The following is a 27,350-nucleotide window of genomic DNA, read 5'->3' as shown; positions in this document are numbered from 1 at the left end:
TTCAATGGCGGCCTAATTTTCTCTACTACCTACTTCAATGCATCATACTCAGGTTTGCAAGTGCATTAAAATAATTTTTTAAAATGAATAGAACAGCCCATATGTAACTAGTATTGGTACTAAAGTGGAGTCACCAGCTTCCGTGAGCTCCACAACGATGTATGTGTTGTATCCACACAATCCATCCATTCATTTAGAGATCATTTTAGCGTAGCAGTTAGATCCGAAGTCCAAGTGAACCCACTACAGAAAACATTAGAGACACTGATATCCACCGTTGAAATCTTCTTAAGACCTAGCATAATGTTTATTTAAAAAATACATGGAATAAGAGAAAACACGAATATAAATTTGATCAAAAACTTCTACGGTCCAAAGAAGTTTTTAAGTAGGCGTTTAATCCTTATTATTTTGTATTTGGCCTACTTGAGCGTTGGACCTGCCTTATTCTTTGGCTCATACCCTAAAATGATCACTCCAAATGGATGGGCGGTGTGGATACAACACATAACTCATGGTGGGGCCCACAGAATGTGATGACGTCACTTTAGTAGCGAGTCGCTACTGTCGAGATAGTAGCTAATCCGCGTCCCGGCAGGTGGGGGCGAATTAGGTGCGGCGCTGAGGTGGCGAGATTTGCTCGGTCCAGCCCTCGTGTCCGCTCGCACGTGCCGCAGGCGGCGTTACCGCGAGCCGGCGTGTCGGCCTCTCTCCCTGATGCCTCACTCCCTCTCTCGGTCTCCACCGGACGGCGGCGTTCTCTCCGTCCGTCTCTCTCTCTCTCTCTCTCTCTCTCTCTCTCTCTCTCAGATCGGAAAAGAAGAAAGGAAGGCGATATTTCGAGAATTTCTCCTCTCCTCTAACAGGTAATTTCTCCCCCATTCATTTCGGTAACGAAGTCTCTCTCTCTCTCTCTCTCTCTCTCTCTCTCTCTCTCTCCGTTATGGACTTCCGGGTCGATTCGGTCAACACGTGCACATCGACCTGTTCTCCTTTGAGGTGGAATTTTTGAAAAGCAAAAAACAATTAACACAACAACGAGTTGGATTCACTTGGGAGAGGAATCCTTTCCTCCCGATCCTTAACAAGGAAAAGATGCAGAGTTCATTGCTGATTTTCATTGATTCCAAGCATTAAATACAGATTACATCTAACAGTTACCACATCCAACCACACTCCTTACTACGCGTACCATAACACAAAAAACCCCAAAAAATGCTCAACGCCATCCCACTACTCCTAATCACTAGCAACTACTTATAGACATGCATATGAACCCCTAAGGGCACGTTTGGTGGTGGTATTAGATGGCATTAGGTGGGATGAAATTGCATTTGGTTTGTGTAAATTCCATCCGACGTTGGGGAGGATTGGAAGGGTTGGAATTAGGTGGGATGGAATTGCATTTAGTCCCATGCGGGGTTTATGTGGTTTTTGTAAACCAGCGGGGAAAGACTTTCCAAATCCATGTGAAATCCAGCAAAAGGCGGTGATGCTGTCAGCAAGATATGTGAGTCCCACCATGATGTCTGGGCTATATCCACACCATCCATCCATTTTTCGAGATCATTTTAGGGCATGATCACAAAAGAATGTGGGAAGGAATTTGGCGCGTGGATTTACCAGGTAAATCCATGCGCCAAACCTGCCCTAAAGACTTAGGGGGTGTTCGACACATGGCTTTACTTAGAATTAGGTGGGATAGAATTGCTTTAGTGCAATGATTACCCACTGTCAGAGATTGTCTTGAAATCTCTGGTTTGAAAGGACATTGTATTCCATTGTATGCCATGTTTGGATTGAGCCATGGATGCAATGAAAATCCACCATCCTAGGAAGTGCACTGTTTGGGGAAATCACGCACAACCGACTTTTCTAGTGTTGACCTCAACAACTGTTGTGGACCCTGCCGTGATGTATGTCTTGTATCTGCACCATTTATTCGTTTTGCGAGGTCATTTTATGGCGTGGGCACAAAAATGACGCAGATCTAGAGCTTACATGGACCACACCGTGGAAAGTAGTGGGGACAATGACACCCACCGTTGAAACCTTCCCAGGGCTCACCGTGATGTTTATTTTCCATCCAACCGGTTCATAAGGTCACCCAGACCTGGATGAAGGGAAAACACAAATATCAGCTTGATCCAAAACTTCTGTAGCTGTCAAGAAGTTTTCAATGGTTGGCCTTCAATCCCTATTAGTTTATGTGGTGTGGTCCACTTGAGCTTTGGGTCTACATGATTTTTGTGATCATGCCCTAAAATGATCTCGAAAAATGGATGGATGGTGTGGATATAGCCATACATTATGGTGGGACCCACAAATCTTGTTGACAACAATATCTCCTTTTGCTGGATGTCAAATGGATTTGGAACGTCTCTCATTGTTGGTTTACAAAAGCCACGGAAATCCCACATTGGACTAAATGCAATTCCATCCCACCTAATTCCAACCCATCCCATCCTCCCCAAACATCGGATGGAATTTGCATGGGACCAAAATGCAATTCCATCTCACCTAATCCCATCTAATACCATGCGCCAAATGCCCCCTTAGGGCCCGTTTGGATCGTAAGTTGCTTAAGATAAGTTACTTGTTAAGATAAGTTACTTATGCCACAAGTAACTTATCTTAGTTTCTACTTTCTACTTATTAAAAAGATAAGAACGTTTGGTAAACAACATACTTATCAGATTCTCCTCTCTTTCGTCTCTCCTATGCCTCTCTTCAGCAACTTACGAAAAGTAGAAAAGCTAAAATAATTAACTGAAGTGATTAAGTACTTTTAAGTAAAAAAGTTACTTATAACTAATCATAAATCAAACTTATCTGAAATAAATTACTTATCTACTGCTGTAAGTAGAAAAAGTAACTTATTTGGTGGTATCCAAACAGGCCCTTAACATCACCCCACCACTACCAATAACAAAAAATAACTACTTGAAGACATGCATATGGAAGGTGCATGTATCAATCCTCCCCTCTTACAGCAAACTTGTCCCAATGTTGATGTTTGGAAAACGCACGATGATAGAATGATACTTCTCCCATGTAGCATCTTCCAGTGGGGCCCCTTGCCATTGGATCAATATCTTAGTCACCAGACTCACCACCCAATTTCCATGCTTCACCATGCGACGCCTTATGATTGCCTGTGGCAATGGATGCATTACACCCTTCGTGGTACGAGATGGAAGATCTTCTTGGGCTTGAACATGTTGTCCTAGTTTCTTTTTAAGATAGGATACGTGAAAAACATGGTGTATTTTTGAGCTTGGTGGTAAGTCGAGCTTGTAGGCTACCGATCCGATTCGTTGGACTATCTTATATGGTCCGAAGTATCGGGGAGCCAACTTCATGGACTTGTAAAAAGCCATTATGGTTTGCCGATAGGGTTGCTGTAAGACCGCCATTCGCTTCATCCTCTCTTGCGCTGACAATAGGTTCTCCTTCAAAAGAGATAATATGTGATCTCTACTTCATAGCTCTGCCTCAACAGCTTGCACCTTCGTGGTGCTAGGCACATATGCTATTATTCAAGGTGGTGGTACTCCATATACTGCCTCATAAGGTGTGAGCAATGTTGAAGAGTGAAAAGTGGTATTATACCACCACCTGGCCCATGGCAACCACCTGGCCCATTCCTTAGGCCTTCCATTGGTGAAGTAGCATAAATAATTTTCAAGGCACCTGTTAACAACCTCGGTTTGCCCGTTGGTTTGAGGGTGGTAGGCCGAACTCATTTTTAGTTGAGTTCCTTGAAGAGGGAATAACTCCTGCCAAAAGAGGCCAGTAAATGTCTAGTCCCAATCGCTTATTATGGATCTCGAAATCCCATGCAACTTAAATACATGTTCTACGAACAATTGAGCAGCAATGGCTACTGTATATGGATGTGTCATGGCCACAAAATGAGCGTACTTAGAAAGTCGATCAATCATGACCAAGATGACACTTTTTCCCTGCGATACGGGTAATCCTTCAATAAAGTTGATCGAAATATCAATCCAAACCTGCTCAGGTATTGACAAAGGTTGATGATGGGGACATTAGAGGATCTACTCGGGTGTACCAGAGACGGAGATGACCACCACATCAGCGCAACTTTCTTTGTGGATAGGAGACGAGTTTCCGATGGGGTTCGCTGGGCCATTTTGAACACCCCGCATGTATTGGACGTGCATCAAGAAAACCCCACTTTGGGATGATGCATGTGGGCTGCTTAGGAGACTATTTTAGTCATATGATTTTTATTTTATGTTGATCCGACCGATGGATCTTGTCGACCAGGCTATTGGGCTGCCAGATCTTCCAGATCTGGGCCCCTTGGACTCTGATCTTGCTTCATTTATTATTATTATTATTATTATTATTATTATTTTTATGTTTTATTTGATGGTTGAGATTGATAATAAGTGTTTTAGCTTTGTTATTTTGGATGGTGGGCCATTTCACTTAAGTGAGTGGCATAGTTATAATTATTTCGAATTTTTAATTATAAAAACATAGGAGGGGTGGAGGTCCAACCTTAGTAGTGTTATTGAGAAGAAACAAGAAAGAAGATAGAAGCTCTCTTGTGTGAATGAATTTTCTTCCTTGTGTTTTAGGGTTCGTGAGAAACCCTCAATTCCGATTGAATTGTGGAAGGGTAGAAGCTTGTTTGGTGGTGGATTCCCTAACGTACATCCTTCCTCTTTCTCTTCTTTAAAATGTATTATTCTTCTCGTCTCATTCTTCCCCCTTTCATTAAAACATTCTGAACCCATCAAAACCCCACCCAATCCTCCATCTCTTTCTTCTCTTTTACCTAGATACTTGTGGGCCCCCGTTTGGGGTTTTCCCTCTTTGATTTTCCTCTAGAACTCCCTAATCCCTAGATTCTTTGAATCCCTAAAAACCCCATTCCTAAATCTCCATGCATGAATACAAAACCCCAATGAAAATCTGAATTTTTGTGAAACTTTCCCCAAATTAGAATTTTGCTTGAATCTTTGATTATCTTGCACTACCCACGCTAGATTGGAAGTCCTTACTTCCAAGTGGGTCACTCTTGAATTATTTTATATTTTCGTGCACCGCGTATGTGATAACCTAAGACCTTCGTGTTATAAATCTGAATTTTTGAATCTATTATGTGGTTACATTTGACTTTACATGTTGATTGCTGAAATTAATGTGTAAATTGATCTCTCATCTTTTATCCTAGGATAGTTTCCATCATCTTACATTAGTTGAAGAAGGCTTGGAGAAGCCACATTTTCAGATTTATGACCTTGACAAATATTGCATTCCCGAACATGCTGTTTGATGTCCTTCCCCATCCCACACCAATAGAAGTTGTGGCCACACGTTTGAGTGTTTTGTGATATCCCGAGTATCCACTAGTAGGACTTTAATGGAATTCTCTTAGAATTCGTTGCCTCAAAGATGATGTGGAACTAATTAAGAGTTTCCCATTATAATAAAGTATTCCATTAAGCATAGAATACTTGGAAGAGTTCAAATGACCATCTCTCCAACATTGTAATTTTTTTTTGAATTTCCAGATCAACCTCGTACGCCTATCGCACGCCATCCAACCAAGAGGGAATGGGAATTGATATGGTGTTGAGCATCCCAGCATTGACAACCCTTGAGAGGGCATCTGCTGCTTTATTTTCCTTCCCTTTCTTGTACTCGATCACGTAATCATAACCAATTAGCTTTGCAAGCCACTTTTATTGGGCATTAGTGACATTTTGTTGCTCCAACAGGTATTTTAAACTCCTTTGATCAGTTTTGATCGTGAACCGATGACCTAATAGATATGGTCGCCATTTTTGTACAGGGATAACAATAGCCAGAGGTTGATAAGTTCAGGTTCTTTCCTTGCAGCGCTTGACTGATGAAGGCAATGGACCGTCTTGCATCAATACTCAGCCAGGCGCCAACACCGATTCCAAAAGCATCACTTCTACAACAAATTGCTTGGTGAAGTCTGGCAAGGCTAGAATTGGGGCCTGTGTCATAGCTTCTTTGAGGCACTAAAAGGCTTGTTCAGCTCCTTTCGTTCAGCTAAAAGAGTTCTTCTTAAGCAACGCAGTTAAAGGAGCAACTGCCCTTCCATAATCTTTCACAAATTTCCTGTAATAGCCAGTGAGTCCAAGGAACCCACGTAAGGCTTTGGGTGTGGCTGTTTGATGTAGGACACACGATTTAATCATAGCATGCAACATGGAGATTATGAAAGAGCCCATAAAGTAATTCAATTAACAAAAGATGCTAACCCACCACGTAATTAAGAGTAAATAATAGAAATAAAATATGATTTAACCTAAATCACATGCCCGCATGCTAAGAAATCACATAAATCAATGAAAATTAGGCCCTATGGAAGGATAAGACTTCCAATTTATCATAGGCACGTTCCACACTTAAGGGACTGACTTGTAGGATCTATGATTAAGGTCAGGAAGGGAAAATTTTGAAATTTGGAAAATTAGGGTTCATGGGAATTGGGAAATTTGGAATTAGGGTTTTTTAGAATTTGGGGAAAAAATGAAATTAGGAATAAATTGGTTGAATAGGTTAAGGGGATTGATGGATTTAGGTATTGGTAGAGGGGAATTAAGGTTTTTGATGAAGCAAAGTTAGAGATTTTGGGGTCCTCAATTGTTAATTTCGGTTGTGGTTGAAGTTGGATGATGAAAAGTTGAAGAAAAAGTTGATTTGGATGAATTTGGATAGGAAAGGAAGAAGAGAGATGAAGTTTTTGGGAAAATACCTCTTTTGGATAGAAAAGAAGAGAGAATGAAGATGATAGATGGAAGCCTCGCACCTCCGTTGAATGGGGAATGGAATCACACCACACACAAGCTCCAAGTCACATGAAGTATTCTTCATATCACATGAAGAAGAGAAAACGCAACTTTTTTTTTTTTCAAAATAATGGCATTAGGGCTTCACTCACCTTCTTTTATCTTTTATAGTTTTAGAAAAGATCTTTTGCAAAAAGGCGCTCTCAAATAAGATTCTCAACATAAAAATGCTTAATAAATTAAAAGTTGTTCCTAACTCCCTAATCTCAACACAAATATAAGTTATATCAAAATGACAAAGCATGTAAACAATCTAAACAACTAAACTATTTTGTAGCTCATGAGGGGTCCACGATTAAGATGTTCAATAATGATCCAACAGTCTGATCATCATGTCCACCTGATCCAATGGTCTGATGTGTCCATCAAGCTCCTATATGCAGCCCACGTGCATCTTCCCAGTGTGGGGTCTTCAAAGATGCGCGGACGTGCACGTGGGGTCTTCAATGTGGCTGGGAATGTGAATTGGATCAAGTGGGCCCCATTTAATGGTCGTCTACCCATAAGGAGACTGGCTTAGCCCTCCTCATCCGGTATGGTGATTGGATGTCCTCATCAATTCCCCTCGACTGAGGGGATTTTGCCTCTGGCGAAATAAAGCCGCGATGATGCTCGAGGAGATCTGGGTCTCGTTGCTGAAGCTCTACCTTTGTGATCCATGTACAGTCTGACTTTGGTCCGCCCTTCCACTTGACAAGGTACTCCTGGTAACCTCCATGTTGTGTGGAAACCGCTTCTTCATCTAAGATATCCTCCACCTCCTCTGTTCTCGTAAGTATGTATGGTACGGGTGGTAAAGGTTGAGAAGATGGGTTACCTAATGGCCATGAGTTATGGGATAGGTCGGGCATCATCATCAAAGTTCATGTGAAGGTTAGGAGAATGTCTATGAAATGGTACAAGATCTTCCACATTTAATGTGGAACTGATACCCATGTTTGGTGGAAGATCTATCAAGCATATAGACCTAGTCTTTTCAAGATTTTATATGGTCCAACGCTATGGGCTTATAATTTTTTTATGGTTCCCTGTAGAACCTTTTTAGACGTATTCTAATCTTGATTTCATCATCCATAACAAACTCTTTTAACCTATGGTGTGAGTCAGCAATCATTTTGTATGTTTCATTACTTATATTGATTTTTTTTCCAATCTCCATATGCGAGTCATGCATATGTCGTATAGATGCATGTGCAGACTCTGAAGGCCTATGGAACACTGACATGGGTATGCAATCTATAGGGGTCTTAGGCTCATCTACTTGTCTTTCCAGATCCACTTCCTCACCGGGACTCATTTGATTGTGATGAATATCCTGCATGGGTGTAAGCTCATTCGTATGTCCTTTGGAATAACAACACTAGACTCCTCCAATGCCAGACTCACCTCAGATGGTAACTCTACACTACCCTCGGGTGTAACCTCAGGTGGCATCTCTATAATAACCTTAGGTGTTACCTCACTTGCCACGTGGGCATACAATGTCAAATCAGTTTTAGTCTCTCTTTCAGACTCTTTGGCATTAACTATAGGAAGAGACTCAAGCTGGAGTTTCGTCACATCTTTAGGATCACGTTTCTTGATGTTCTCCTTCTTTTCCGGGGTGCTTTTGGGCAGGAGGGGCTTCAAGACAATCCTTTTGCCTTCATACAGAAACGAACACGTATTTGAGTGACCGAATAGTGTTGCATCCTTGTCATAGAACCAAGGCCTGCCTAAAATGATGTGGCCTATATTCATTGGCAAAACATCACACCACAACATGTCCGCATAGGAACCAAACTGGATGGGAATGGGACAACATTAAGAAATTGGAATCGAAGATGCATCAACCCATGAGACTCGATTGGGTTGAGCGTGAGGAATGACTAGTATACCTAAGGGGTCTACGGTGCTAGCAGAGACCACATTGATGCAATTGCCACTATCAATGATCATCTTACAGTTTTTGCCATCACACTTGGCATTAGTGTAGAAAATTGAATTCTTACGCCAATCATCACTTTCTACAATATGGCTTAAGGTATGGTTAACAATTGCAAGTGGCATAGTCTTAACTTCTTCAATTTGATCCCCGGCTTGTGATTGGACATCTTCTTCAGTATCGGGGTTCACTTAAAGGGAGGCTTTAAGCTGATTGACACGCGTATTGGTCACGGTCAATTGAGTCGTGGTGGTCCTATTGTGCGCTTCAATGGCCGTCGGACGGTTGTTGATAGCGTTAAGGGCCTCGACAATCTGTTCTAGATCCATAGTGGGATGTGGGCCAAAACCACGTCCAGAACGAGTGGGCATACATAAGATAACTCTTAGGGGAAAACCTAAATCCTAGGGTAATGTTATGACAAAGACAAATCAACCTAAAAATCAAGTTGGACATGCTATGGACACTAATTTGAAAATTTAGCAAGCTGTTAACCTAAAATACTACGTTGAAAATTCAGCAGGATAGCAATCTGAGAGTACCAAGCTGAAAATTCAACATGAGTGTAATATGAAAACTACAAACTGAAAATTCAGCAAGGCGATGACCTGATATTACTACGTTGAAAATTCAGCAATGGTAATTTGGAGAACGCAAGCTGAAAATTCAGCAATGGGACATCCCAAACTAAGAACAAATTTCAGCAAGATGAACATAAATTCTATATCTAATGTATGTTCTAACAACCCTAGATGTAAATTGTACCCTAAATATGACTTTATCCTAAGTGCAATGCAAAAATCCTATGCTAAACCTATGGCTCTGATACCAAATTTGATGTAGGACACATGATTTAATCCTAGCATGCAACATGGAGATTATGAAAGAGTTCATAAAGTAATTCAATTAACAAAAGATGCTAACCCACCACGTAATTAAGAGTAAATAATAGAAAAAATCTGATTTAACCTAAATCACATTCCCGCATGCTAAGAAATCACATAAATCAATTAAAATTAGGTCCTATGGAAGAATAAAACTTCCAATTTAACATAGGCACATTCCACACTTAAGAGACTGACTTGTAGGATTTATGATTAGGGTTAGGAATGGGAAAATCTGAAATTTGGAAAATTAGGGTTCATGGGAATTGTGAATTTTGGAATTAAGGTTTTTTAGAATTTGGGAAAAAGATGAAATTAGGAATAAATTGGGTGAATAGGTTAAGGGGATTAATGGATTTAGGTATTGGTAGAGGGGAATTAAGGTTTTGGATGAAGCAAAGTTAGGAATTTTGGGGTCCTCAATGGTTAATTTCAATTGGGGTTGAAGTTGGATGATGAAAAGTTGAAAAAAAAAAGATAATTTGGATGGTTTTGGATAGGAAGGGAAGAAGAGAGATGAAGTTTTTGGGAAAATACCTATTTTGGATAGAAAGAAAGAGAGAAGGAATATGTTAGATGGAAGCCTCGCACCTTCGTTGAATGAGGAATGAAATCACACCACACCCAAGCTCCAAATTCCATGGAGTATTCTTCAAATCATATGAAGAAGATAAAACACAAATTTTTTTTCAAAATAATGGCATTAGGGCTTCACACATCCCCTTTTCTCCTTTATAGCATCAGAAAAGACCTTTTACAAAAAAGGCGCTCTCAGATAAGATTCTCAACATAAAGACGCTTAATAAATTAAAAGTTGTTCCTAACTCCCTAATCTCAACATAAATATAAGTTATATCAAAATAACGAAGCATGAAAACAATCTAAACAACTAAACTATTTCGTGGCCCATGTGGATCCACTATTTAGATGTCCGATAATGATCCAACGGTCTGATCATTGTCCACCCGATCTAATGGTCTGATGTGTCCATCAAGCTCATATATGCAGCCCATGTGCATCTTCCTATTGTGAGGTCTTTAAAGATGCACGAACATGCACGTGGGGTCTTTAGCGTGGCTAGGAACGTGAATTGGGCCAAGTTGGCCCCATGTAATGGTCATCTAACCATAAGGAGTCTGACTCAGCCCTCCTCCGATATGGTGCTTAGATGTCCTCACCACTGTTTGTGGCCATTCTAAGATGCTTCAGATTTTAGTGGGGTCTAAGGCTACTCCCTTATGAGAAATAATGTCGCAGAGATAGTCAATCTCTTCTTGCCCGAACTTACACTTTAAAATCATTTCATATAACTTGTGAGCCAGTAATAGATCCAAGGCAATTCGTAAATGAATTAAACGATCTTCCCATGTTCTACTATAAACTAAGATATCATTAAAAAATACCAATATAAATTTTCATAAATGTGGTTAAAATTTCTCGTTCATAAGACTTTGAAAAGTTGAAGGTCCGTTGGTAAGGCCAAATGTGATGCGGACACCAGGCCATTCAAAGTATATCAACGCAGGAGGCGTGCGTTACCCGTGTCAATGTGGTTAGATGACGGATATGGGTCGGGTCTTTACAGGTTGAAGACCTTACACGTGTTCGTGACATGTGTAAGTTGCTTAGAGGAGACATTTGGACCGTTGGATCGCGAGAATGGTGTGATCGGACCGTTGGATCGTCACGGCCCACCTTCATTACGCCACCTTCACGGCGCTATCATCGGGGCCCATTGGGCATCTTAAATTTGCATTTAGTCTATGAACATTTGATTTATTTAAGTTTTGAGACAGTTTGCGCACAATTTTGTGCGAATTTCTTTTTTTTTGAAACTTTTTTTAGTAGGGGTATTTTGGTAATTTCATGTAATTACGAATTTATAAGGGTTGCTCTAAACCTATAGCATGTTATATTATGTTTATGAAAAAGAAAAAGTGAGCTTTTTGCTTCTGACAATTTCGTATTCGACTTCCAGTGATTGGAAGAGGGCGTGAGACCCAGGTAAACGATTTCTCATCCTCTATTTCTTTTTCCTTTTCTCTTTTCTCAAGGTACTTTTTTCTTTAACCCCATTATCTTCCTTTTCTCCTAGAGTCTTTAGATCTGAAAGCCAAATCTTGTTTCTTTTTATCTAAATTATTAGATCTCAAAAGATTTTCATCCCCATATAAAACCCATCACCCAAATCCAAATTTGAAGAACCACCAATTCTTTTATGAATTTTCCAGATTTCCCAATCCAGGGAATTCCTATTTTTCTGGATTAGAAAATCCACTTGGATCGTTAGACGGACCTATTGCAAGACGAAAGTTTTATCTTTCGCCGGATCCAACTAAACTCAGATTTTAAGATTCAATACTTCATGTTTGTGATGGATGGCCATAATCAATACCATATTAACCTTATTTCTTTCTTGTTTTATGATGTATAAGGCTGATATTTTATTTGTTTTTTAATTTTAAAGATTGCATAAATCTACCCCTTTCATATACCATGCTCATTTAAGGTTGGATTAGGTCGTCCTACATCAAAATGGCATCACCAGAAACTCATAATGACTTTCATGGATTTATTTATTTATTTATTTTTATTTTTTATGAGAGATAACATTCACTTTCATTAAAAAGAAAAAGGACAACAGAGGAGAGAGAACCCGCTGAGATAGCGAGAAAGTTACTCTCCCACAGAGAACAGATTACACGCTGAGGGAAGATTAAAGACAGCCCATTGAATTGGACACTAAGAATCCGACTGAATTGGAAACACCCTTAAAACTAGGGGTGCATATGGTTCGGTTCGGTCCGGTTTTGGGGTGAAATCGGAACCGAACCGTTCCTTATGGTTCCAGGATTTTCGGAACCGGAACTGGACCATTAGCACCCTAGAACCGAACCGGAACCCGACCATGAAAACTGGTTTGGTTCCGGATCGGTTCCACGGTTCTGGGCTTTTTATAATCCGGTCCAATTGCATGTTCTATTTTATAATTTAGCCCATGTCCATTTGTGTTGTGATCCACTTGATGAATGGTTTAGGTATTGTATATGGTGTGAAAAAATACATTTATGAAAACAGGCAAAGGGTGCATTGTAAACAATAGTCATGAGTCAAATATACAACTAAAATATATTGTAAACTCATGGTTCCAGGTTCGGTTCCAAGTTTGGTTCCACGGTTTGGATTCACGGTTCGGATCACGGTTTGATTCGGTTCTACATACCCCCAAACTGGAACCGAACCGAACTAAACGGTTCTTTAATTTTTGGAACCGGAACCGGAACTGGTGCACTCTAGAACCGGACCAAACTGGACCGTTTGGTCGGTTCCGGTCCGGTTCCACGGTTCTACCGGTTCGATGTGCATCCCTACTTAAAACATCTATCATTTCTTTCTTTCCAAACTGCCCACCAAACTGTCAAGAGGACCATTCTCCAAACAGTAGTTTTCTGCTTTCTGATGGACACACCATGCCACGCTTTTAACAGCTTTCCCATCGATTGAGGGAGAGACCAAGATAGATCGAACCAAGCAAACACAATCGGCCAGATCTGATTGAGGAAGGGGTAGTGTATGAATAGGTGATTAATAGATGTAGCATTACCCATACAACAGAGGCAGATATTCGTGATCATCATTCCTTTTTTTTTGCAAATTGTCAACTGTCAGCACTTTCTCTTTTCCAACCAGCCAACCGAACGCAGCGATCTTAGGGGGCGGCTTGTATTTCCAAACTTTATCAGTAAAGATCTCGACTGAAACCGCACTCGATATGGAGATGGAGTTATAGAGAGATTTAACTGATAAAATACCTGATTTGTCTAATCTCCATTTCAATGAGTCAGCAGAAGATTGATCAGGTTTGCCCATACTAATATGAAGGAGAGAAGCATATTCTTGAATTTCCCAATCATATAGATTCCTTCTGCAAGGCAAGATCCAGATAATATCAGTCCCTTGTATATGATAACTGTTAGCTATGGAGATGGACCGATTTGGAGCCAATCAGTATATGTTCGGGAATTCGTCTTTAAGAGCTGTTTCTCCCATCCAGATGTCTTCCCAGAAGGAAATTTTATCTCCTTTTCCTACGAAGAAAGCAATACCTTTCAAAACCTCTTGCTTCGAAGCTAATACACCTCTTCATAGGGCGGAAGCTCTATAGGCCGAGGAGTCCTTAGTCCACCATCCTCCTGCTGAAGTCCCATATTTCTTTTTAATCAGACGATTCCATAAGATCCCATCTTCCATGCCCAGTCTCCAGGTCCATTTGGCTAATAATGCCTGGTTCATGCTTCTGAGGGATCTGATACCCACTCCCCCATGTTGCACCTGCTGACATACCTTTTTCCAATCCAAGAGATGATATTTCTTCTTTTTCACATTACCGTGCCACATAAAATCATGCCTTAATTTTTCGAGCCTGTCTAGGACCCCACTTGGACATTTAAAAAGGGACAAAGTATAACGGAAGATTAGAGAGAGTCGCTTTGATGAGGGTGATACGACCGCCTAAAGACAGATATTTGCATTGCCATCTTGCCAAATAAAATTCAAATCTGTCTAATACTCTGTCCCATAGAAATTTTGGAGGTTTCCCCACACACAATGGGAGACCAACAAAAGTTGTCGGCAGACTCCCCAAAGAACAGTTGAAGATCTCTGCAAACTGGATTAACTCAGCTTCTGCCAAGTTCACCCCGAACATCTTAGACTTGGCTAAGTTGACTTTGAGCCCAGAAACCGCTTCGAAACACCGAATGATCGTGCGAAGATTGTTGATTTTGTCCTAATTGGCTTCACAGAATAGAAGAGTATCATCTGCAAATTGGATGTGCGAAATTGGGGAGTCCAGGCCACTGATATAGCAACCAGAAATGATACCTGCATCCTGACCTTTTGACAACATTCTGGAAAGAGCTTTCCCTACTATGAGAAACAGGAAAGGAGAGAGGGGATCTCCTTGACGCAAACCCCTTGAACTACCGAAAAAACCTTGGGGAGAGCCATTGAGAAGGACTTAGAAGAAAGCGGAGCTGAGACATTCCTTAATCCAAGCACATCATTTAGCCCCGAAGCCCATCCACGACATCATGTAATGGAGAAAATCCCAATCTAGGAAGTCATAAGCTTCTTCCAGATCGAGCTTGGAAAGAATATTTTGGACTCCCGATTTATGGCTGGAATCGAGACATTCATAAGCGATTAAAGCACTATCAATGATTTGTTTACCTGGAATAAAGGCACTCTGATTGTCAGAGATAATCTTTTCCATAACCCCACATAATCTGGTAGCCAAAATTTTCGCCAGAATTTTGTATGGGCCACCCAGAAGGCTGATCGGTTTGAAATCCTGCATGGAAATAGCTCCTGAAGATTTTGGAATGAGAGATAGGAATGAAGCTCCAAGCTGTTTTGAGAGACGACCTCTAACATGAAATTCATCGACGAAAGCCATAATATCTCCCTGAATAATATCCCAAAAGAACTGGAAAAAGAGAATCGGGAATCCATCTGGCCCCGGGGCTTTATCTCCTCCCAACGCATCAATAGCCATCTTGACTTCATCAGACGAAAATTTTGCTTCAAGAGAGGAAGCTTCTTCATCTGAAATGGAATCGAAATGGAGATAATCAAGTTTTGGTCCGACCCAATCTTCTTTGAGGAAGAGATTGCTAAAGTAAGAGACTGCTGCATCAGAGATGGCTTCCGTATCTTTTGTACATGTCCCATTGATAGATAAGCTACTGATCTTGTTAGCTCTAGCACGAGCACTAGCAATGGAGTAGAAATATTTCGTATTTTTATCGCCTTCCCTAATCCACTTGCAACGAGATTTTTGTTTCCAAACCAATTCGTCTGACAGAATTCTAGTGAATAACTTTGAATAAGTTCTGTTCCTCTTTTCCAGACTTCTTTAGACATGGATTAACTTTGGCTTCTGCATCGATTACCTGAAGCTCCTTCAGAATGGCCCTGATCTCCGAGTCCCTTTTTTGAAGATCTGATTTCTTCCACTCTTTAATATTTTCTTTTAAAAGACTAAGTTTTTTGCAGATTCTGAACCCCGCGTAGCCATTAACAGCAAAACCTTCCCACCAATCTTTAAAACTATCTGCTTAAACCCTTCCAACCGCAGCCAGGCAATCTCAAATCTGAACGGTTTTGGACCCCGTTTATCATCATCAATGGAAAGGATCACAGGACTGTGATCGGACGTGGGTCTGGGAAGAAGAGATTGGGAAACGAGCTGGAAGCGTTCCAGCCAATCTGTCGAGACTAAAAATCTGTCCAGCCTAGCGAGGGTGGGAGGAGTCCTTTCATTGGACCAGGTGAAACTGGCTCCTTGCAACGGAAGATCCACCAATTCGTGATCATCAATCCATTCTAAGAAGAGTCACATTGCTGTAGAGACTCTTACCCCCTGAAGATTTTTCCTCCGAATATTGGATAATATTGAAATTCCCTCCTAAACACCACGGCCCTCTGAATTTCTCTCTAGCGGCGGAGAGTTCCTCCCAGAAGGCTTGCCTACTATCAGCCTGATTGGGACCATAAACCGAAGTGAAGAGGCAACTGTCTTTGGAGCTAACCTCGGACAAAACTACTGAAACCGAGAAAGTACCGGACCAGCTTCTTTCGAGAGTCCAAATCAACGGATTCCAAGCGATGAGAATACCTCCAGCACTGCCTATCGCGTTTGAGACCACCCAAGATACACCTTTATCTTTCCACAAAGAGCCCATAAGAAACTTTTTAAAGTTATGAATCTTTGTTTCCTGCATGAAAATAATGTTTACCTTGCTTCTGATACAAATGTCTTTGATAAGACTTCTCTTCTTTCTGGACCCCACTCCTTTGACGTTCCATGATAAAACTTTCATTTAGGAAACTGATCTGCCTGCGGTCCTTCCAAAGGATTCCCCAGTGGGGGAAGATGAGAGATTCTGCAAGTCCCTACTTTTACCTGTCCTTGATTGAGGCGCTCTGGGAGATTTGGGAGATGTCAGAGGGCGACCACGGGACTCGATGCAGTAGAGTAAAGCCAGAAAATCTTCCGGCTGATCCCCAAAGGAAAGGCCAATAGTTCTTCCAACATACCCCATAACGTCTCTTATCCATCTTTTCTTCTGAATGGTACTGAGAAGCTGCTCCCTTTGATCATCGCTGTGCAATCTCCCCAGCTGATCTTTCCCCATGTCTTCAAAAGAAGTCCCATCCCACATCTGTAACGGCTTTGCCTCTATGATACCTATCCCGGCATCTTCTTGGAATAGCGGGATGAGCGCATGGTCTGTGAAATCCTCTGACTGCGTATTGGATTTGGGAGAAAGAGATTCAAAGGAGTTATCGCAATCTGACGATGAAGAAGAATCGCGTCTAACATCGCAACCCCCTCCATCAATCAGGCCTTGGGACAGAGTGGGGTTGCTGGAGAGATCGATGTATTGGGCTTTTGGAAGAGGGATAGGGTTGGAATTTGGTAATGGGATAGGTTTGGGGATCAATTGACGGTCGAGATTAGGGTCGGTGAATAGGGAGAGGTTTAGGTTAAAAGGCTGAAGGTTCGGATAATCCGAACGAGGAGGTTTGGAGTGAGATGATAGATCGAGGCGACCTTCATGGGTTCTGAAAGCAGTTTTTGGAATGTCTTCTTCATGGACCCAAATCTGGTGGTATCTAGATCTAAGATCCAACTTTGAATAATATTGTGACCCATGGAGTTCATCAAGCAGTTCATCAATAACGGGAGTTGGGAACTTATCTTTGATTGTTTCTTTATTGAACGTTCTGTAATCAACGCATAGATGCCAACTGCCATCATGTTCGTGAACCAACAACACTGGAGATGAATAAGGACTCACACTAGGCCGGATGGTGCCTGCTTCCAACATTTCATGAACAATTCTCTCTATCTCGTTCTTATAAAAGTGGGGGTAATTGTAGGGCCTAATGCTGACTGGGCAGTTTTCTTATGTTAATAGTATTCGGTGATCATGGGCTCTTAGTGGGGGTAACCCACATGGCTCGGCAAAGATGTCCCCATAATCATGTAATAAGGTCTTGAGTTGCGCCTGATTCCACGTTCCTGTTGGCTGGCCGTTAAGGCTATATAGCTGTAGAATCATGCCCTTCCCATGTTTTCTAATGCTTTTCACCATTTGATGACAATCAACTGCCTTCACGGTTGCAGCTGACACTCCTTTTAAGGGTATACTCCCTTCCATGAAGAGAGAAATGTATTCATAAATGCGTGAAATCCTAAAGGATTGGGCCTAGAGTGTGCAACTAGTGGGCCCCTAGCACTATGTCACAATCTCCAAGTCTCAAAAGGTAGAAGTCAGTTTGAATTGTGAGTTCTTGGATGGTGAAAGAGACCCCTTGGCACTTCTCTTCGCTGGCCATTTTGTCAGCATTTGCAACCATTACTGGGAAATGGTCACCAATTAGCACCTTGATCCCATTTCTTTTAATAGCTACGGGGTCCACAAAATTGCGGGTACTCCCGGAGTCGATCAAGACTGTGATGAATTGGAAGCTGAGTTTACCTCTGACTCGCATAATTTGTGGTGCTAGAGCTCCGGCGATGGCATGTAGGGAGATCTCAGAGGGTTCTTTATGCTGCTCCACTGGTTCCTCCGCTTGCTCGGTAGCTTCGATCTGATTCTCAGTCTTCTGGCCAGCCTCCAATTAGAAACAACTTTTGGGTCTTACAACGGTGGCCTGGGTGAAACTTTTCATCGCAATTGTAGCAAAGCCCTCGTTCCCTTCTTTCTTTAGCTTCCATCAGGGTCAACCGTCTGATTGGTGGTATGGGTAACCTGACATTATTAGCGCTTACGGGTTGTTGGTTCTTGGGCACCTTGGTTTGAGCTTATCTTCTCCTTGCATTGTACTTTTCTTCTTGTAATCAAGCAAGCCCTATAACAGCAGTAAGAGAGGCTGGATGAAACATCTGAACATCCATCTGTATTTCTTTGAGTCCACATACGAAACAACTGATGAGAAAAGACTTGGTGAGTCCCTCTGTTCGGTTGGCCAATTTCTTGAACAGTGATTGACATTCTCGACAATCGAGGCCTGCCTTAACTTAACAAGGCTGCCAGTGTAATCCTCAAATTCTGTGGGGCCAAATCGAGTATTGAGGGTTGTTAAAAATTCTGTTCGTGTTGGCATGCCTTGCGATTTCTCCAACCAACGGTACCACTGGAGCACTTCTCCTTCCAAATGAAAGGAAGCAATGGTAAGTTGTTGCTTGGGTGTTGTCTGATGGTAGGCGAAAAATTGCTTGGTGCAGTATACCACCCTGATGGGTCACCACTTTTGAATCGTGGAAAATCCAGCTTAACAATTCGGCCTCGTATCGAACCAAACGACTCGGCTTGCGAGGACCCAGAGGCTTCGTCAACTCTTCAGATTGATCCCCACGTACAACTTGAGAGTCACTCGCCAGCCGCTCATATTTTACATTGAGAGCTGCGAGTTGCTGCGAGATTTCTTTCAGTAGTTGGCTCTGCGCTTCAAATACTGACTTGAGGGTTTGTATCCCTGCTTTGTGTTGATACAAGGAGTGCCATGGTCCCAGTTGGCTCTGATACCAAAAATGTTATGGACTTCCGGGTCGATTCTGTCAACATGTGCGCGTCGACCTGTTCTCTTTTGAGGTGGAATTTTTGAAAAGAAAAACAATTAATGTAATGACGAATTGGATTCACTTCGAAGGGAATCCTTTCCTCCTGATCCTTAACAAGAAAGAGGTGCAGAGTTCATAGCTGATTTTCATTGATTCCAAGCATTAAATACAGATTACATCTAACAGTCACCACATCTAACCACCCACCCTACTACACGTACCATAACACAAAAAACCCCTAAAAATGCTCAGCATCATCCCACTACTCCTAATCACTAGCAACTACCCTATAGACATGCATGTTAACCCTTTAAGACTCTCAACATCACTCAACCATTACCAATAAAAAAAATAACTACCGGAAGAAGTGCATCTGGAAAGTGCACAAATCACTCTCTCACGTTGAATGTCGAAACCCTAATTAGGGTTTTGCAATGGTGAATCTAATTGGGGATTTTTGATTTCCTGACCCTAATTAGGTATTTTCAGAGTCGAAATCCTAATTTTGTTGTTTTTCTTGGCAAAGTTGATAATTATTACATACATATATATGTATATTAATTTATAATAAATATTTTAAAATTTACATTTTAAGCAAGATTTTCAATATACCTAGAAAAAAGTGAAAATCTAAAAATCTCCTGAGAGATTCCTACCAAAAATTTGTTGAGAATGAGATTCGTCACTATGATGATGTTAGAAATTCTTTTGAATAGCTCCTAATGCTTTAAATGGTGAAGAGTTTGTGTTCTTTTAAAAGAAAGCTTGAATGGTTAGATTTCAGAATGGAATTTGTACGGGGTCTCTCTTGCAGGGATGTGAGAGATTTCATGTGATGTTACAAATTTCTTGAAATAGCTTCTTTTAGAGCTGAAAATGGCGTAGAGACAGAGTTTTACTTTCTTCCACCCCCCCCCCCCCCTCTTTCTTTCAAGAGTTCAAATATTGATACATACAAGCTATGGCATCTTTTTTGTGAGGAACTTTCATCTTGAAATTTTGATTTTGTTTTTTTTAAAAATAAGTTTCTTCTTCAGGAAGTGAAATTGGTCTACAATTCAATATTTTCTTCTTTTTGGAGAGTTGTTTGAAATTGGTTTGTCGTGGTGTTTGTAACTGCAACAGGTTGGTATTCCTCTGTCTAATTCATTGAATTTTCCTTGTTGATGGGTTGAAAATGAATGCCTTTCATGTCCTTTTGATGAATTGCAAATATTTTATTCTGTTGTCTTTACAATTTCTTGAAAACTGCTTCTTTGAGAGCTGAAAATGGTGTAGAATCCGATATAGGAGGCCCTAGTCTTGAATTGTTGAATTTTTTTGCCTTCCTCAGCTTTGAGCTGCTTGGTGTTAATTTCTGATCTCTAGAGCTCGAAATGGAGGGTGTTCATCTGTGATGTTGGAAATTCTTTAAACTGCTTGTTTTGGAGCTAAAAACAGGGCAGAGGACATGGAATTTGCGACAATACTATTTTTGTACGAGATGGGTTAGTTCAAAACCCTACCTGTCTGTAGGCCCTTGCAAGGAGATAATGCCGATGGATTGATTATCCATTTAGACCTGAACTGTGTTATATGTCATCTTGTTACAGTGGAGAGTGTAGAGTATGATTCTGCAGTAGACATTTGGAGCTTGGGAGTCTTGTGGTACAAGTTTCTGTATGATGTGCCTCCATTTGAATCAAAGGAATACTCAGATACATATAGAAGGTATGGTCTGGATTCCAGTTAGGTCCTTAGTTTGGTAGGACTCTTTGTAGTAAATGAAATGGACTGGGAGGGGAAAAAGTGGAAAGTAATGCTGCATTGTTTTAAGTAAATGATTCAGACCGCTTTACACTGTTGCATTTGGATGTATTACTGACCTGAATGGTCATAACTCATAACCAGTTAAAATACAGTAGACAGACTAAATTGTAAATATTGTAGGAATATATGAAAATTATATTCCCACAAATATATTAAAATAATATGGGCTGACAATAAAACTCCGGTTAATAAGTTTTTCTTTCTTTCTGGTTAATGGCCGTTTTGCAGGATGTATTATAAAATTCTTGGGTATGGAGTTTATATAGTTTGTTCTGGGTTTTAAGTATGTATGAGTGGGGTCCATAGTGTGGTTGTCATCTTAAAGTTTGTTATATTGGGAGTAACCATGGATGGTCCATGCACCAATATTTTCCTGCATAGAAATTTCTATTTTCCAATTTTTCATTTGGATGCCTATTCTCCAATCATATATAGGTAGTAGGGATCTCATTATTTTTGTTTATCAAACTGAATGAATGTCACTAATAATGTGTGTTTAATCTAAGTTGGAATTTTAGTTATCTCTTGCAATATTTTTCATTTCATTTTGAGATTGAGAGGCCGGCATGAATTGTGTAGGACCAAGGTGTTCCATAACAGTAATGCTGTTACTGTTACAATATAGGCTCTAATGGCTGTTATGGCCTTTTTTTCCTTTGAAAAATCTATTTTGGGACCATTATGTTTTTTTTTTTTTTTTTTTTTTGTAACAGCCATTTTGGCCTCGTAACACGTAATGGTTACCACTGTTACCATTGCGTGAATGTTTTGGCATACCATGTGGACACCAAGAAGACTGCAACAAAAGCATAACTCCATGTTCTTTTGTTTCTTTATGCATTCCTGATATATTCATGGCAGAGTTTCTACTGGCATGTAATAGTAATAATATGTATTTTTTTTCAGGCCGGTGGGTTGGACAGTCTCACTCTTGATAGCTTATACGGCTAAGCAATATCTGGACAAAGTCGGCTAGCATTTGGAGTTGTCCCTCCGAATCCATTTGAGATGCAGGATCCATTTGCACCGTCTTGGCTGAGGCCAGGGCTGTACCTAATCCAGGACATGCTCCTGATCCGAACCGAGTAAGTGTACCTGTCAGTTGAGTCCGTGAATTACAGCAGCAGCAGATGTTAGTGAGAAGAGGTCGTTCGTTCTGCAACTTAGTTTCAAGCAGCAGATCCTTCACCTGTAGCAGAGCTTTGAGAAGTGATGTTTTAAGTTTTGGAGACAGCAGCCATGGCGCCCTTGGCTTTGGAGGCGGCGATGCCTATGAGCCTACATGCATCCCCGACCTCCCACCTGATATATCGGCCATTGCTGCCGGTCATTACCATTCTCTCGCTGTCACGCATGGTGGGGAGGTGTGGGCCTGGGGCAGGGACCAAGAAGGTCAGCTCGGGAGGGGACTTCCCTCCCCAAGGTGCAGTTTCTCTTCAAATTCCATTTATTTATTTTAAATATAATTAATAAGAATTAGAGGTTTTTTCTTATATTTTTACGTATTTCAGTGATAACCCGTCTTGAAAATATCATTTAAAAAAAAAACTTATTTCTTGATATTCTGATTAATGATAGCAAATAGATGATATTTATTGTTATAGGAATTTTTCTTAGAATTTTGAGTACCCATTTTTTTTTGGGTACCTATCATAGGGGTCATTTGGATGCCTTGGCTGGGTGGATTGGAAGGGATTGAATGGTATTAGGGTGGATGGCATAGATTTCTAGGTAATGATGGTGTTGTCAGTGGATTGTCTTGAGATCCATGGGATTGCTATATCCCTGAATTGTTATATCCAGTCTGTTTGGCACGCCTGGCCAATCCCGGGATTAAACCTTCCCATCCCTTACAATCCCTCGAACCAAACACGTCTCAGGCAAATTTGAACGGATTAGGGTGGATTGGATGGGATTTAAAGGTAATGATGGTGTTGTCAGTGGATTGTCTTAAGATCCATGGGATTGGGATCAGATCACCGACTCTGTTTGGCACGCCCGGCCAATCCCGGGATTTAACTTCCAATCCCTTCCAATCCGACCGGCCAAACGGGCCCTAAGTGACTTTCACCTGAAAGTGACTTCCACCTGAAAATCACTTACAGGGAAGTTACTTGTCACCCCCAGCCCCATGAAGTTTCCTGGCTGTTTTGCTTGTAAGTGACTTGCAGGTGAATTTCCTTCCCCCAAACATCACTTATGACTTAGCTACGAGTTACTTCCCACTTACAGAACTTACAGGCATCCAAACAACCCCTTACTGATGAATCCCATTCTTGTATTTTGTGTGTTAAGGCTGTGTTTGGTTGCACCAAATTTCATGATATTTTATGATAAATCAATCTCTCTTTGGTGCAAACTATCTTGATAGAATTGATTGTCCATCCACCGACCTTTTCTTCCAAATCAGCGCCTTCTTTCTGATATTTTGTTAGTTGGGTGATGCCAGAGATTCTTGGAACCAACCAAAAAGAGTGGAAGGCTTGGAACAAGTTAGAGTCAGAGCCGCATTTGCTTCTGGCGTTATTTCATCGGCAATTGGCGATGATGGCTCCTTATGGGTCTGGGGAAAATCCAAGCGCGGACAGCTTGGTCTGGGTAAAGGGGTGACTGAGGCTATGGTACCTTCCAGGGTTGAGGCACTTGCCGGGGAAGAGATAGTCAAGGTGATCTTCCTACAATTTTTACCTTATACCATATAGTACAGAAAAAATTCAAAACCAACTGATCAATTCAGAATTCAGTTTTTCAGCGGACTGATCAAGTCAGAATTCCCAAATATTTTTATAAATAAGAGTTTTGCGATGCTTGTTGGATATCTTGCTTATCTGATACAGGAAATATTATATGATCCTCAACCAACGGATACATAGTATCCTAGGATGTTTGGTTGGTAGAATTGAGCCCCAAGGTTCAGTCTGTTTGTAGGCCACCGAATCTGATTGAAGGCTTCGGACTGCACCTTCAAAAGAGATTTTGGAACATGATCTGCCCACACTGGGGCTCAGGTCAACTGTCTTGATCACTGAATTGTGTGGCCCACTTGTACAAGATAGTATCAGGTTGAGGAACATATAATTCCTCCTGATACAGATTCGCGTCTGTATTTTTGACTTGCATAGAAATTATCTTATCATCTTCAACATGATATTCTATCCTTCTAATATAGGTGGCACTTGGGTGGGGGCATGCTCTTGCACAGACTAGGAACGGGAAGCTCTTTGGTTGGGGTTATGCATCAGAAGGAAGATTAGGACAACTTGGGGAATCTTTGGAAACATCGTTTTCAAGTTCAATCACCTCTAGAACTAATGGTGACTCTAGTTCAATGCTGGAGGTTGCGGAGAAGATGGTCTTGGAAGGAATAGAGAAAGAGAAGAATATGCCAATCATTTGGGAGCCACTTCTTGTGCAAGAACTACATGGCTGCAAAGTTTCAGATGTGGCATGTGGCCTTGATCATTCTTTAGTGATTTGCTGTAAGTATTTATTGGTATATTGTTGTTTGGTATTCGTAGCATACTAGTATTTTCTTTGATGATTCTGGAAGACCAATTAAGGGTATTGATGTCAACACCCAACCAGATTGATTTCCTTACGCCCATTTTCCATTTTAGGGTATTCAAAATGGTACAATTGTGGCACTATTATCTTTATTAAAAAATGTGGTACCATTTTAAGGCCCAAAATTGAAAATAGGGTGTTGCTAAATCAATTGGAGCAGGTGTTAATGGCATCTCCCCTGACTGATGCTAACCTGCAATGTATAACTTTCTTTCAAATTCAAAGAATGCCATAGATTTACTGTATCTGCATGAATCCCTACTTTTAAGGTGCTGGCCCACTTCATGCACTCATGGTCCCACTACCTTTTGTTTCCATTCCCGCTTTCTTTCACTTCTCGTAATTAAGTTACAAATATTCAACTTATGGAACCATACCAGACATGCCCGGTGTCCATATGCCCTACCAATGTAGCACAGTGCAATATTGCAGATCTGAATGCATCTGCATCCCCATATGCATGTATGCCCATGTTATATTGTAACTTGGACACCAACCAAGAGGTTTTAGTGTTGGACACAAATATGGTTTATTTATTTATTATTATTTATTTAAGAGATCACAAATACCTACGGGGTATTAGATTTCGCTGCTCCCAGAAGCCCTATTGATTGACATTACCATATTGAAATATTATGTTACTGCAGTACATTGTGATTCTTTGTGCGCCCCAAAAAAATAATATTATTAGTTAAGCCTAAAAGCTAGTTTAATGCATTGAGCCATGTCCAGGAGTGATTGATACATTTCAAATGCAGCACAATTTCTAAAGTTGCCATGTCCTTGTTACATGGTTGTCTGCACATACATGGCTTAATTGAAACTGATCAACTTGTGGTTCTTGATGACTCTGTTCATCTCATTGAACAATGGATGCATTGTAGTATATAGTATGGTTGGATTTGATTTTATCTATTTTTCATGCGATCTTATGTTTTGTTGTCTGTATTGAATAATGCATGTGTGGTATGGTTGGGGTTGATTGATCTGTTCTTTATTCAATTCATCTGTCTTGGCATCTCTCATTGAAGCTTCATATGAATCTGTCATGATGTAAACATCTTACTGATCAGTTTTCATTTGAGTGATTTGTTACTATAATTGGCTTTTGAGCTGACTGCACGTGTATCCACGTTAACATGTATAATGTATACTTTTGTATGTATGAACATATGATGCATATAGAATTTTTTTTCCCAGGTGATGGCACGCTATTGAGCGGTGGAAGCAACATATATGGTCAGCTGGGCAGAGTCACGGAAGGGTCGAAAATGCTGCCGGTCAACATAAGTTTTGAGCCTATATCTATATCATCAGGTCTTGGACATTCTCTAGCAGTGTGCCAGATTCCGTCACCTGAGGTTGCAGGAGAAGCCACAAGTGTCCTTACATGGGGATGGAACTTGACCTCTCAGCTTGGACGACAGGGGCCAGAAAATTTTCCAGCACTGGTCCACATGCTGGATGGAGAAAGGCCGGTGTCAGTATCTGGCGGACGTGCACATTCCATTGTGCTCACTTCAAAGAGGGAGGTGTGGGCATGGGGCTCTGGCAGAAATGGCCGGTTGGGCTTAGGAAGCTCAGTTGATGAAGCTGAACCAGCATTGGTGGACTGCTTGACTGGCTTCGAGGTTCAGCAAGTTGTGGCGGGTTTTGATCATACTCTAGTCCTCTCCGATTAACAGCTAAGTGTAAAATCTAGAACGAGCTGCTTCTGGTTTTTCTTGTTTATTCACTCAGAGAGATAAATCCTCTCCTCAATGCTAGAAGGAAAAAATAAATAAAATAAAAAATCAATTTTAACTCTCCCCACGTCACTACAGGACACGTGCAAGATCTAGGCTCTTTGTCTGGTGGGCCATTGTTGGCCCCATCATTATAGCCTGAAAATCAGGTCAGTCGCGCACAAAGAGAGAGAAAAGGAAAAAGGACAGTTGAAAAGAATTGATCAGCAGTCCACCTCATGCACCAACTTGATGTCTCGACAAACCCGAGAACTGAAAAAGATAAAAGAAAAAAGAAAGATTATTGCTGAACTAAAACATTACATCCAAATTCATCACTTATATGAAAAGATGATCAGAATCATGGAATCCAATAAAAAAAAAAAGGTATCTATCTTTACATTCCAATTACCAGACTTTCTTCAGTACTAAACTGGAATAGAATACACAAACATGCACGAGATCAATAAATTCACATGCACTGGGCACCAATGTGTAGATCTGGCGAGTCGTATTAGTTGATTTTGTTGACAACCTTTATGCTACGGCAAGTCTGCACTTCCAAATGGATTATTCTGAAGGGGTGGGGATTGGATAGCTCACAGGAAAGGACCCGAAGCCTGCGTCCCTGAAGGGGTTTGATGCTGTTGAGGGTGGTTTTGTGGCAGAAAAAAGGGATTCGATGGCGTCATCATACACATCTGCTGCTGCTGTGCCAATGCAGTCAGAGAGGGGCTGCTACGCCCTTCGACGTAGCAAATGGATCCTGCATATGCTGGCTGACTTCGTTTGTATGCTGCTTCATTGTATGAGCTAGCAATATTGAGACTGTCCAACCCATCAGCCTGAAAAAAATACATATTATTATATGCAAGTAGAAATTTTGGCATGAATTTATCAGGATACACATAAAGTAACAAAAGATATAAAGGAAGTTATGCTGTTGTTGCA

General features: G+C 41.0%; 1 protein-coding gene across 4 annotated transcripts; it reads left to right on the top strand.

The window, feature by feature from the left end:
- Positions 1 to 755: 755 nt before the first annotated feature.
- On the top strand, positions 756 to 27,350 carry LOC131230229 (ultraviolet-B receptor UVR8). 4 transcript variants are annotated; one of them, XM_058226056.1, is made up of 8 exons: positions 760 to 866; positions 20,636 to 20,789; positions 20,895 to 21,012; positions 22,018 to 22,196; positions 22,233 to 22,534; positions 23,561 to 23,777; positions 24,281 to 24,590; positions 25,876 to 27,350. In XM_058226056.1, the coding sequence occupies exons 5-8, from the start codon at positions 22,242 to 22,244 to the stop codon at positions 26,355 to 26,357; spliced, it is 1,302 nt and encodes a 433-aa protein (XP_058082039.1). In that variant the 5' UTR covers positions 760 to 866; positions 20,636 to 20,789; positions 20,895 to 21,012; positions 22,018 to 22,196; positions 22,233 to 22,241; the 3' UTR covers positions 26,358 to 27,350. The 4 variants fall into 4 exon arrangements, 3 of the variants coding, with proteins under 3 accessions (XP_058082038.1, XP_058082039.1, XP_058082040.1); XR_009163915.1 differs by lacking the exon at positions 760 to 866 and having other exon boundaries at positions 20,640 to 20,789; positions 25,876 to 26,786; positions 26,952 to 27,350; XM_058226057.1 differs by lacking the exon at positions 760 to 866 and having other exon boundaries at positions 20,651 to 20,793; positions 20,900 to 21,012.

The sequence above is a fragment of the Magnolia sinica genome, chromosome 17 (assembly GCF_029962835.1).
Source record: "Magnolia sinica isolate HGM2019 chromosome 17, MsV1, whole genome shotgun sequence".
In the NCBI taxonomy this organism is placed as follows: domain Eukaryota; kingdom Viridiplantae; phylum Streptophyta; class Magnoliopsida; order Magnoliales; family Magnoliaceae; genus Magnolia; species Magnolia sinica.
Note: the sequence above shows the minus strand (reverse complement) of the source record. Positions and strands in the feature narration are given on the sequence as shown.